Source organism: Phyllobates terribilis, unplaced genomic scaffold (genome assembly GCF_046119375.1).
Source record: "Phyllobates terribilis strain yellow unplaced genomic scaffold, ASM4611937v1 Scaffold_4__5_contigs__length_816908805, whole genome shotgun sequence".
NCBI classification, from domain to species: Eukaryota; Metazoa; Chordata; class Amphibia; order Anura; family Dendrobatidae; genus Phyllobates; species Phyllobates terribilis.
Window position 1 is genome coordinate 660,653,651 of NW_027362764.1, and position 13,890 is coordinate 660,667,540.

General features: G+C 48.8%; 1 protein-coding gene across 2 annotated transcripts in view; it reads left to right on the top strand.

The window, feature by feature from the left end:
- LOC141264476 (uncharacterized) overlaps nucleotides 1–13,890 on the top strand; it is a 497,614-nt gene that overhangs the window by 359,024 nt on the left and 124,700 nt on the right. For both annotated transcript variants that reach the window (XM_073676751.1, XM_073676752.1), the window contains exon 22: nucleotides 13,566–13,640. In XM_073676751.1, coding sequence (XP_073532852.1) covers nucleotides 13,566–13,640 — 75 coding nt within the window. The remainder of the gene's footprint in view (nucleotides 1–13,565; nucleotides 13,641–13,890) is intronic.

Genomic DNA, 13,890 nt, shown 5'->3' on the forward strand with positions numbered 1-13,890 from the left:
TACAGCCAATGAAAACACAAGTCATTATCTCAGTAAATTAGAATACTTTATAACAACAGCTTGAAAAATGTTTTTAAAATCCGAAATGTTGGCCTACTGAAATGTATGTTCAGTAAATGCACTCAATACTTGGTCGGGGCTCCTTTTGCATCAATTACTGCATCAATGCGGCGTGGCATGGAGGCGATCAGCCTGCGGCACTGCTGAGGTGTTGTGGAAGCTCAGGTTGCTTTGATAGCAGCCTTCAGCTCGTCTGCATTGTTGGGTCTGGTGTCTCATCTTCCTCTTGACAATACCCCATAGATTCTCTATGGGGATAAGGTCAGGCGAGTTTGCTGGCCTATCAAGCACAGATATACTGTTGTTTTTAAACCAGGTATTAGTACTTTTGGCAGTGTGGACAGGTGCCAAGTCCTGCTGGAAAATGAAATTTCCATCTCCAAAAAGCTTGTCGGCAGAGGGAACCATGAAGTGCTCTAAAATTTCCTGGTAGACGGCTGCACTGACTTTGGTCTTGAGAAAACACAGTGGACCTACGCCCGCAGATGACATGGCTCCCCAAACCATCACTGATTGTGGAAATTTCACACTAGACCTCAAGCAGCTTGGATTGTGTGCTTCTCCCCTCTACCTCCAGACTCTGGGACCTTGATTTCCAAATGAAAATTGGAACTCTGAGACCTTGTAGAGTATATCAATGACTGACTTCTGAACATCTGTCAAGCCAGCAGTCTTCCCCATGATTGTGGAACGTACTGTAACAGACTAAGGGACCTTTTTAAACACTTAGGAAGCCTTTGCAGGTGTTTTTTGTTAATTATTGTAATTTACTGAGATAATGACTTGTGTTTTCATTGGCTGTAAGCCATAATCATCAACATTAACAGAAATAAACACTTGAAATAGATCACTCTGTTTGTAATGACTCTATATAATATATGAGTTTCACTTTTTGTATTGAAGAACTGAAATAAATTAACTTTTTGATGATATTCTAATTTAGTGAGATGCACCTGTATAGTGCAGTATAGTCACTGCAACTGTCAATTGATTGATGATCTGCGATATACTGCGGTAAAAATAACACCTAAGTACAGCCTTTTTTTATTCTTCACATAGTGCAAACAAGGAGGGCCGTTTTATATCCCTCAGTGCTAATTTTGCTACTAAACCAAAATCCTGAAACCAAGGCTTGTGTCACAGAAAGTGTGATTCCTGCATTGTGAGATGGGCAAGTGTGCACCCCAGGGGTCCGGTTGCCACAGTGGCATTGCCTCCCTCACAGGGGGTGATGCCATGCCTGGAAGCAAGCAGGGGTCCCCTAGTCAGGTATACTAGCATGCAACACTTTCCTGGCTCCAGACCAGCAAGGGGAGCTCCTCCCCTTAGCAACTGGGATCTGGAGGCGGGTTAGTAAGAGTTCGTGAGAGGAGTTGAATGCAGCACACAGACGAGGAAAGACCGGGGGAGTGGAGCTGCACGGCAGCTCACCCCGGAGAGGAGCGTGGAAGAACCGGACACCGGAGTCCGAGGTTGTGGGGCACTGAAGGCCCAGCAGCAGAAACCGGAGGGCAGGAGACTGCAGGTCTCCTGGCCCCATCAGACACCCGGAGGCTCAGCAGCACATAGGGCCCAGCACCGCCACGTGGGAGCGACACTCCAGGAAGGCCCGAGCTGCCTGCCACATGGGTGAGCACAAAGACGTTTTACTCAGGGACGAGGGCCACAGCACAGCTATAAGCAGCAGGGCCAAAGAGATTAACGCAAAGGGAAGGCCTCCAACTTCACCTCGCGAGGTAGATTCCCAACTTGCTTCCAGGCCGCCTGGACCTCTACTACCAGCTACTACCCATGACCCGGTCTGCCTAACCACCGCAAGTAAAGATAAGAGGAAACTGCCATTAAGTTGCGGACTGATTATTAACTCCGCCATCCCCTGCACTACACTGCACAGCAACATCTATAACGTCACAATTTCCTGCCCTGGAGCTAAGCTCTGCCTGTGGAGAGCTGTCCCAACTCTGCTGCGTCATCATCAGCTCCAGAGGACCTACACCGCAACGGCGGCTCCATATAGCCGCATATCACAGGTGGCATCACGAACATTAAACTTTCAATAATCCCCCTTTTATTGACCGCCCTGGGTCACGGACCGGGTCACCACCACTGTGACATCCCCCAGCATCGACCGGCCCGGCTACCGAGCACCCCACGGCCCAGGGGACGCGTCATACTTGAGCGTCATGAACAGGATTCGAAGCCCGGTATAACAGGGTCCTGTGTGCCACTAAGACTGTGTATAACTGTATAAACTGCAGCCATTACTGTAGCACATGCAGAGTTAATGATCTGTGGGGTGTCTCATCGTGGACGGAGCCTTGGAAACGGCGCCAAAATAGGCCCCTCCCACTTGCATAGACTGTACCAGAGTTGTCTGTCACTTAGGCTGAACGGCGCCAGCCTTTCCCTTTGCATCAGACTGAGGGAGGAGATTGTCTCCTCCCCCTGCAGAGGGCTGTGTGATCTCATCCATCTAGCTGCCGCAGCTCTGTGCTGTGTGATCCCATCCATCCCATCCATCCCAGCTGCTGCTGCTCTGTGAATACAATACAAGTGTGAGAAGCTGTGCAGCAAGAGTGCGGCTGTACAGTGACTAGCAGAGCAGTCTCGGTGACCGGCTGTGCAAGGAGCGATGATATAAGCATCTGGAGCGTTGAGTCCTACCCCGGTAAGGGTGAACTAGGGGGGAAGAATGATGCCCACCTTAGGAGAAGCTCCAACAGCGGGTGCTGCCGCAGCCCTCATAATGCCAATGTCTATGCCATACGTCCCAGGAGCGGCCTGGTTACCACAATACTCAGGAGAGAGGGGGTGGTACACGCTTGATGTGCAGAAGGCGAGCGCAGAAGACATGCCCCTGACTTCTGGTGTCGCTGACCCTGGCCGTCCACAAGCAGCTTCTGCTCCGGCTGCAGCTAAGTACCCTGGAGATAGGGTCATCTACACCCGTCACCATGGAGAACGTGGGTAGTATGACGCACCCAGGGGATTGGGACGACTCGGCGCCCGGGCCTTGTTGTTGCCTGATCTCGGGGGATGTCGCGGTGGCCGGCTCCCGGGCCCGTACCCTGGGGTCACTCTTAAAAGAAGGGGGGAAAGTTATATGGGATAGGGGAATGTTCGTGACGCCACCCGTGGTGTCTGGTGAGGATCACCAGCGCTGCAACAGTCCTCTGAGGCCGGTGTTCAGGCAGCTTAGTTGGTGCAGCTCCTCACAGGTGGAGCGGGGCCTCAGGGAAGTGTAAGAGAAGGGATGCAGGACAGAGGGGACCCAGCCGGGTCAGAGGAAGGATAGAAGACTAGGCAGACACACCGGAGTTCACTTCAGTACCTTTACTGGTGGTGTTTCAGGCAAGATCCAGGGCACATTAGGGTGAAGGGTGCATATCAGGACTCTCCCCAGTGAGCGGGTGTGGGGCCTCCTGTTCCTTGCCTTTCCTTGATAAGTTTATGACCTGCCTGGAGCTAGGCCTAACTTGGTCTCTGTCTTGCACCTGCTGACCTGGTGGTAGGGCCTTCTGTTGGAGTTCACACTCCCTGGTCTCTGGGGCCTCTGTGACTCCTGACCCTGGTACGTAATCAGCTTTTGGTGTTCCTGGGACATATAGTTCGCCAGGGGTTCCGGTTGTTTCTGCTGGATGTAAGGAATCCCTGCAGACGCGGACCCGGTGTCTGGTATATGTTCTTGGGGTGAGCTGCTTAAGCTCCTCTGCCCCCTATGTAGCTTGCTTACTCCACTCGCCTTCGGCCACGCTCAGTGCCCTCACTAGGCTTCACTCGGGCAGTAGGCCTCGCTACTCTTCACTGCTCTTTTGGCGCTGGCACGCCCTAGGCTCACTAATCTGAGCTCTCTGAGTCTGAACTGAACTGACTGAGCTTCACTGCAGGCTAGCTTCTGCAGGAGCTCCTCTCAACAGACTGACCTTCTCACAGACTGTGGACTCCAGACTGCATACTCTAGACTGAGCTGCCTAGCTCCACCTTCCCTTTTTATATCCCTAACGGGCTCCCTCTGCTGATCTGAGGTGGAAGGTGGAGGTGTGTGAATGGTATGAGGGCCTCTTGTGGAGGAATCTGTCCATGCACCCCTCTGGGACGAACTGCTGGGGAGGAAACATCTGACGCGCCCAGGGGATGGGGAGGACTCGGCGCCCGGGCCTTGTTGTTACTTTTGGGGGATGTCGCGGTAGTCGGCTCCCGGGCCCATGCCCTGGGCCTCTCTTTTAAAAGGGTGGATAATTATATGAAAGTTCGTGACGCCACCTGTGGTGTCTGGTGAGGATCACCAGCGCTGCGGCAGCCCACTGAGGCCGGTGTTTTGGCAGCTAAGATGGTGTAGCTCCCCACAGGTGGAGCTGGGCCTCAGGGCAGTGTAGGAGAAGGGATGCAGGACAGAGGAGACCCAGCCGGGTCTGAAGAAGGATAGGCAGACACACCGTTCACTTCAGTACCTTTTACTGATGGAAGTTCAGGCACATTCCGGAGCACTGTAGGGTGAAGGGTGCATATCAGGATCCTCCCCAGTGAGCCGGTATAGGGCCTCCTGTTTCTTGCCTTTGTGTAGTAAGTTTCTGACCTGCCTGGAGCTAGGCCTAACTTTGTCTCTGTCTTGCACCGGCTGACCTTGTGGTAGGGCCTTCTCTTGGAGTACACGCTCCCAGCTTGCGGGGCCTCTGTGACTCCTGGCTTGGATACGTATCAGCTCTTTGGTGATCCTGGGACCTGAAGTCTTCCAGGTGTCTCCGGTTGTATCTACAGGGGGATATATGGCCCTGTAGACGCGGACCCGGCGTCCGGTATATGTTTTCTCGGGTGAGCTTGTACTGCTCCTCTTCCCCCAATGCTACTCACTCCTCTAGCCTTCGGCCTCGCTCGAGGCCCTCACTAGGCTATAACACTAGCGGCAGCTTGCCGCGCTTCACCGCTTTTATGGCGTCGGCACGCCTTAAGCTCACTATTCTGAGCTACAACTGAGTCTGAGTAAACTGACTGAGCTCCACGGCAGTATCACTTCTGCAAGGGCTCTCCTCAGACTGAACTGCCTAGCTCCACTCTCCCTAATCTCCCTAACGGGCTCCCTCTTGTGGTCTGAGGTGGAAGGTGGAGGTGTGTGTGTGCTATGAGGGCCTCTTGTGGAGGAATCCGTCCATGCACCCCTCTAGGATCTGTGGCACTAATGCGCAGCAGGGCGCCACACATCCAATTCCCGTAGTGGGTGTGGGTGGAGGAAGTAATTTAGGGGAGCACTTCAGAAGGAATATAAGAAGGAATGGAACCATCTAGAAGCAGCCAGTCCTGCCCAGGAAAGCAGTTGAGGAGGTCCAGACTCCTGGCTCCAGTACTTGGAGCAGGAGATGAGAGGAGTGGCGCCTAGCCTGAGAGGCTCAGGAAAGAGAGAGAGAGGACGGGAGCAGGGAAGGCTCTAAGAGGAACAGAAGGGATCCTAGGGGCATGGGAAGGGCGGATGCCACCCGTGTGCCCAAATCTGCAGGAACGTAGAGGAATCAGGCCGCAGAGGGGACCGGCCCCTAAACTAGTGGAGAACTGCAAGGCTCAGCTAGAAACCGGAGGCTGCTGTACTTGCAAGGTGCAGCTGCTAACCACCACAATTACATCGCTAAAAAGGTGGCCACAGAGGGTCCAGGGGACTGCAGGTCGCCTGACAAGATCCGAAACTACCAGCTTGGGACTCTGATTGTGAGGTGCAGGGCAGGAGGGTGAGAGCCAGTGCAGGAAGACGACCGAGGAAGGCACATAGAACGGGGTCCCGTTTAAGTACTCCTGAGTTACTTGAGAGATTGCTGAACTCCTTCCTTGGTGAACGCCGGACGACGTGGGAGGTTACTCTAGTACTGGTAACATGGAGTTCAACAACTGTGAGTAAACCTTGAAGACTGCACCCCACTGTGTCCTAGAATTATTATCTGCGCCATCACCTGCACTACGCTGCACAGCAACATCTACCTCATCTATAACATCACTGCACCGCCCTGGAGCTTAGCTCTACCTGTGGAGAGCTGAACCAACTCTGCTGCGTCACTATCAGCTCCAGAGAATCTGCACCGTAGTGGCAGCTCCATATAGCCGCATACCACAGGTGGCGTCACAAACATTAAACTATAAAACTATAATCCCCTTTTATTGACTGCCCTGGGTCACGGACCGGGTCACTGCCACTGTGACATCCCCTGCACCGATCGGCCCGGCACCGAGTACCCCACGGCCCAGGGGGCGCATCACAAGCCATATTAGTTTTCTTTTTTAAGACAGCTGTTTACCTCACCCAGTAAGCGTGTTGTAAAAAATATTTTGGATATTATGCACATTTCCTTATTGTAATAGTCCAATATTATACCCGTCCATATTACCCAAATGTGGTTGGTTATCGCTGGTTGCCATATATTTTTTCTTAGCTTGAAAAGTTGAGGCCACATTGTCCCAAAAAAAAAGCTGCGTTTGCATTAAAGAGCTCAAAATGAGTTAAATACACTCCTAGGAGAACTCCAAGTATTGTAAATGTATTTTCCGGTCAATTAGAGTATTGTGATTTGCGACAAATGTATTCACCACAAACGAAATTTGGGGGGGGGGAATTTGTGAAGCTGGCAAATTCAAATTTCAAACTATTCATCTAACTCTACTCTTGTCCTCATCAATGTTCCCTATGCATGTTCCACACATGAAGCGGATTCCGGCATTCAAGCTAGTGAGCTGCTCTTTTGGCATTTATACATGCATTGTATGGGTTACTGTATGAATATTGCTATATTAAACTGTCATGGTTGTAACTTGCATGCCTCTTCAGTGCCACCCAACTCACCGTGCCCATCACGTGGCTTCTACTCGCATCTGCTGGGCTCTCTAAGTTTTGCCTCTTGCAGCACTGCTTCATCTGTAGGTGTCTCCGTGTGGCTTATGGGGGCGTGGCCAGTCTCTGTAGGAATTAAACCCTGCTGTGTCCTGCAGAGATTAGATTCCCTGGTCTGTCCCATGCAAGCAGGCTCTTTCTCAGGCAGCTCCACTCACCATTCTTTGCCCAAACGTTGGTTCCTAACCTGTTTGTTCAACTAGTCTCCAGTTTGTGCTTTGTGTGTTTATTCCTCACATTTTTGACTCTGTTCGCGTACCACTCCTGTCTGCCCTCTCCACTTCGGATCTCAGCTACGTATCCTGAACCTGTGCTGTCTGCGCCGACCTCAGTTCATCTAACCAGGTCTTTGCCCTCCTATACCACATATTGGTGCCTCTGACCCTCCGGTCAGCTGCTGAAGTCCCAAAGACTGCCCTGGTGTGGCATCTGGTGTCTACCGGCAGCTCAGCCTATCCTCACCACCAAAGGCTCTAGTGATGACCCAGTAGGTACCTAGTCACGCCCCTCCAGGATTAGCCTGTCCCATGACGCAGCGGGTCCACATCCACCAGCGTTACATTTGCCCGCCAGCGTTACATAAACCAGGTCTAGTTCACCAGATTCTGGTTAGTGCATGATTTATCACTTCCAAAAATTGACAAAAAGTAAGTAGTTGTTGTTTTATGGCAGTGGGATGACATGTAAAAAAAACACACATATAGGGACGGCGTACACCATTTTTAAAGAGAATATGTCAGAAGGTTTTTGCTATTTAATCTGAGACCAGCATAATATAGGAGTAGAAAAGCCTGAATCTAAGGATGCATCACTTACTGGATTGCATGCTGTAGTTTTAATACAATCAGTGTTTTATCAGCAGGAGATTATCACTGCCAGACTAGGTCTCATGTGCAGGCCAGTCAGGCTAATCTATGTAACCCAGCCCCCACCAACACAGTTTGCTGACAATGTACACTGGAAGCTGCTAATCACTGGTGTGGGCGTTGTTATACACAGCTCAGCATTCTGACCACTGCTACATCTACAACAGACATAGCATACACCTAGCAGTCTAGTAAGTGATTCATTGCTGGAATCGGGGTCTCTGCCTCTATATCATGCAGCTCTCAGATTGCATAGCAAAAAATTCAGATTCCCTTTAATGGCACCGCTGAAGTAAGATGTACCGGGCGGGTACAAAAATTTCTGTGAGAAACATAATTGATCCGCTGGCTTTTTTGAAAATAAGCAACATCCTTGGCTCATAATATTCCGAAACATGAATCACTGCCCATTTTACTCCTTTTGTGGCCATTTTGAACTATTTTTTTCCTGTATGAAACAAATAGGTCTGACAAAGGTGGTCCTGGGTGAAAGTAATCCCTAACGGCACTTAAAATTTTGCTCACAGTTTCAGTTTGGTTTATGAAGGCACAATGCCATTTCTGTTATTGGCTTTGTAATCATAGGTGGTAGCAATATCAATGTCATTTCTCCTTTCAATTAGCCAGTAGTAGTATCTGGATTTTACCTTGTCTTATTTATTGTAGTCCATTTATGTTCTCTGGAAGTTCTGGTTAATTGTACAAAGTTTGAATTGTTGCATCATATAGTTTCCTTCTTTATGGGCTGACATCAGCTATTTTGTATTTGAAGGAATTGAAATGATGCTGCTCCATAACCCTCAGTAACTTTCACTTCACTGCAGTTTTTGCCGTAGGGTGGATTGTAAGTAAATTTAGCTCTGCATATGTGGCACCCCAGGGGTCTGGTTTTCCACAGTAATGTAATGTTATGTCTGAGAGCAGGTGGGAGGTCCTTTGGTCAGGGATCCTGTGCATGCCACACCTCCTGCCCAGTCTTGGGAGGGGAAGAACTTCCCCTGTATAAACCCTGGGCTGAGGCAGGGTTAGTCAGTCAAGGAGAGTAGAAACAGCAGAAGCTCAGTGGGAGCAAGATTACTACGAGTCAGGGGCTGGCAGCTGCAGAGCTCGCCCTGACTGAGAAGCTTTCTTACCGGACCCGGCGTCCGAGGCTGTGGGGACTAACTCTTACCCAGCAGCAGAAGCCGACCGGCAGGGGATTTCAGGTCCTCAGGCCCAGAAACCCGAAGGCACGGTCACACGCGTGGGACCAGCACCGCCATCGTGGAGCGGAAGCCATTAGAAGGCCCCGAGTCACCGGCCATACGGGTGAGCACCACACGGTACACTCAGGGACGTGGGCTACTTATATCCGCTTCTAGCAAGGTAGCCAGAAGAGTACAGTCAGTTTGGGAGGCCTACAACTCCGCCTGGCCAGGGGAGATCCCATCTGCTCAAGGACTGACCAGGCCCCATTCACTAGCAAGTACTCCGGGAGGGTCTATCGTTGTTACCAGTAAAGACCCTGAATTACACCGCACCGTCTCTGAGTGGTTCCTGCTACCCCCATCATCCACATCTGCTGCCCTGAGGCCATACCCCTCCCGTTGGGGGTTATACCATCTACGCTGCACCATCCATCCACCGGCCTCAGCGGACTGTCCTGCAGCGGCAGCTCCATAGCTGCATTCAACGGGTGGCGTAGTCGTCCTGCTTCTACCGCTGTTACATCGCCGCTCAGTTTGACTCCCTGGGCACGGACCGGGTCACCGCCACGAGACTACAACCCTCAAGAGATCCGGCTCCGGGTAAGCTCCCGCGTGTGCAACGCAGCGCGACACAGGCCCAGGGGCGCGTCACATACATAAAGGATACATTTCAAATATTATTAGAAATCGCCTTAGCTGTAAATGCTGTTTAACTGTTTGAAGATCTTCCCTATTCCTTTTTACCATTTCCTAGCACTTTTGATTTCTATATGGATAGATTTTAAATTGTGTAATAGTGTGGTCAATGGGTGGTGGTTCCAATATTAATGCACAAAGTATTAGAGTATTCAAAGACTCGTGGATATTGGAGTAGGACGATTATATTTCTACATTTTTTAAACTCAGTCAGTGTCTGTGGATATAGTTCCTGAGCAAGGGGAGAGTTCTGCTTGAATGTCTATGTACTTAACATATGCACATTCATGCTAGTCTGAGCCTGACCAGGCTGTATGCATATTCACTTCAATAGAATCAAACTTGAGACGCCAATAGAGACAATATTATAAAGTGTCAGCATTTACAGGAGTTGTCCACTACCTGGACAATGGTGAACATTGCACATAATTTCAAAAAACATCACAGTAAAAGAAAATGCCTTACCAACACCAGGTCAGATTACCATTGCACTGTAAGATGCAGCAAGCCTCCATGATAAAGGCAGGGGCAACACATGTGCAAAATAATCATGCAGACAGCCACTCACTAACCTACCAATTCATGGATGGGGTGGCTGTGTAGTATTATACATGCACAATGATGGAGTTTTCATAGGGCGCCAGTCACACAGACATCTGTGATGCACAGTGTCTGGCTTGCAGCCTATTGATGACACCCATACTATTAGATCAGTTGGGTTGCCCAGCACTATATACGTGCACCCCCACAGAACAGACACCCGAATTCACCCAGCCACCACTAAAGAGGCCTGGCCGCATCCTGCATAAAAATGTGCAAAAAGATGAAGAATAGTGTATAAGATAAATACACCACGTGAGGTATTGGTCGATATTTTGGCCAAAATACGCAAGCTCGCAACCTAACGTCAAGGGTCCCCATACTTGCGAGTCCTAACACTAAACATTAAAAATGGTGAACATTGGACATAATTTCAAAAAACATCACAGTAAAAGATAATGCCTTACCAACACAAGGTCAGATTACCAATGCAGTGCAGGATGCAGCAAGCCTCCATGATAATGGCGGGGGCAACACATGTGCAAAATACTGATGCAGACAGCCACTCACTAGCCTACTAATTCATGGAGGGGGTGGCTGTGTAGTATTATACATGCACAACTCTGCATATCATCACAACTTTATCATGGAGGCTTCCTGCATCCAAGAGAAGTGCATTAGCCCAATAGCTGTCATGGTTGCAGGGCTCAAGTGGCTCCTTTTACAAAGGGGGTTGTCCAGATAGTAGACAACAAATTTAAAGAAGCTGTAATGCTGGTGGGTGTGGACCCACTGCACCACGAGCCGGGCATATCCTGGAGGGGTGTGACTAAGTGTCTACCGGGTATTCACTAGAGCCTCTGATGGAGAGAATAGGCTGGGTCACCAGTAGACACGGGTACCACAACAGGGCAGTCTCCAGGACTGCAGCAACTGACCAGAGGGTCAGAGGCTCGGGTACATGGTACAGGTGGGAGAGACCAAAGTGTAGTCAGACAGTCTGAGGTCGGGGGAGGCAGCACAGGTTTAGAGTTAGTAGCCTTTGTTAGGAGCGGAGATCAGGATAAACAAGAAGACAAGTGTGACGACCCAGCTTATAATCTTAATCAGCCAGACGATTTGATTTGTTAAGCCAAGAGAAATACACTATTATCTTTGTGTTGACTTGTAAATATATGTAGATTTCTGGCTGGTCAAGAAGGACATACTATTATTTGTATAACCCTGATTGTTGTCTTCTATTGGTCTGTGGAACAATGAATGTTTGCAAAATATGTTGATTCACCATTGTGTGGACCCGGTGGCTTGTTGACTCACAAAACAAAAGGACAAACTACATAAATTGATTAAATGCACAAACAATGAGACCTGAGCCCTGTGAGTAATGCCCTCCCTAACCTCTTACCTGTGAATGTGTACTTGAAAGGACAATTGTAACTATTTTAAGGGACAAATGCTTTTGAAACAGAAATTGGAAAGAGACTTTACAGGGAGAATCAAAGATCAGACTCTCTGAGACCATCAGTTTGGAAGCATGGCTTTACCCAAAGGGACACAGATTTGGAATCTACATGATTCCGGCCTAAGGGTATATGGCCCTGACTGGAAAGATACGGATCTGCTCCACTGACCATCAGAGAGCCCATGGATACATTTGGGGAGACCAGGTTGGGACGATGAAGTCACCTGGCCCCATGGATATGTTGTTTGGGGTTGCCAGGTGGGATGCTCCAGTCGCCTGGAACCCATGGAGACATTCGGAGAAGCCAGATTGGGACCAGCCGGTCATCTGGCCCCATGGAAACTCTCGGAGAGGCCAGGGTGAGACCCTTGGGTCTCCTGGCCTTGCACCTTGATGGACTTCTAGCTTCCCAAGATTGTCGCTACCTTCTGTCTGTGGGGGCCCACCAGAAGCAGGGGGCCACTGGTTGAAGTAGTTGGCCCTGGAAGTCCCAAAGTCACAGCTGTTCTATCCCAGGCGGGCGGAGCAGAAGGGTGAGACTGTGTAATGTTATACCATCTTGGGTATTTGCTGGGACTGTTCTATGTGTTTATTGTCCATTTTGTGGTTCAATAAAGTATTTCCACACTGTTTTACCCTCACCCTGTGTTGTCTGAGTAGTATTACGCCCACGGAAGACTCTGTGTCTTCTCAGCAAGCCAGGTCGATAACAGGAGAGACCAAACTGGAATAAATCAATACAGGAACTAGAGACAGCTACGAAGAACCTAAGTTCAAGCGAGGAATGGAGGGCTGACTCACCTCATATATCACCTGCTGCCAGGTCATAGGCTGGGAAAGCAGATCTCTGCAGGACTGAATGGATACAAATTCCTGCAGAATTCGGCTGCGCCCTCCTATGACTTACAAACAACAGAACCGGAAGAAAAGCACCAGGCAGCTCAGAGTAATGGTCAGGTACTGGGTGGAGCAGAGCAAAACACATGGTGAGTAGGGCGGCACTTTGGTGTGCGAGTGGCCAGCGTAACAGAAGCAAACCCTTTTTTATCAACTGTCAAAATTCAATGATATTTTCATATACCTGGTATCAACTGGTGCAACATATAACTAAAAAGGGCATACTTACTTATGCAAGGGCAGGGTTAAAATATAACTTTCAATAGTGTGCAGACACTGTGTTTCAATATGGAGGTTGCACTTACTGATTACTTTACAATCAGATTACTACAATTCAGGAGAGGGTGACTGCTTATTTTAGTTGCACACAGATAAGGTTTGTTCAGGTGCCGGTTTTACATGTCGTATACTTCCCAACTCTCCCAGATCCATCGGGAAATTCCAGGATTTAGGAAGCCGTCTTTGAAGGTCAATGGCATGTCTGAATTGAAACTGTATTTGTGTCCGCTGGACACAAATACAATCGAATACAGTAGTGGAGCAGAGAGCCATCAACTCCCTGCTCCACCATTAAGATTGTGTCCTTTGTTTTGTTTTAAGCCTGGTGCAGCAGACGATGTATCTCTCTTTTCCGTCTTTCCAAAGTTAGGAGGCATGCAGTTGGGTCTATTGCACTATGCTTGCAAACAGTTTGTCACTATAGTGCAATATAAATTACCATTTAGTGCTAAAAAGCCTTGTGGAGTGAGCTGTGAGAAACCATCTGCATTGAGAAAATTATTTTATGTGAATATGTAAAAAGCTTTTTTTTTTTTTTTTTGCAGAATTTTTTATTTTCATGCTTACCTCACAAGTGCTGCTGAATTTTTTAAATCAACTATTTGGTTTATGTTAATGTTTTCTTTACTTACTCATCTGATATATTCTATACTGCTCCACATTGCTAATAAGAAGTTTCCACATTCTAAATGATTCTTCTTTTTGAACAGGCTTGCCAATGAAAACCTAGGTGAGAAAATCCATGAGCAAAACCAACTCCTGGCCCACCTGGCAGAGGAAAGAGAGTACGTAATTTTTTTTGTTACCACCTCAATATTCAGTGTATTTGCTTTTCTTTGGCGTTACATTACTGTAGTATCTACTATTGCCCTTGTAATATACGTTTATCAAGGCACAATATTCATTGTGGTCATATACAAGTCTAATTTATCTACCTGATGATTTAGTGCATATATTCATGCTGGTACTGAGGCTTCTCTGCAACATCATGTCTTTGCAGGACCTGCTAATCAAAAGAGGTGCTCAGGGTGGTGG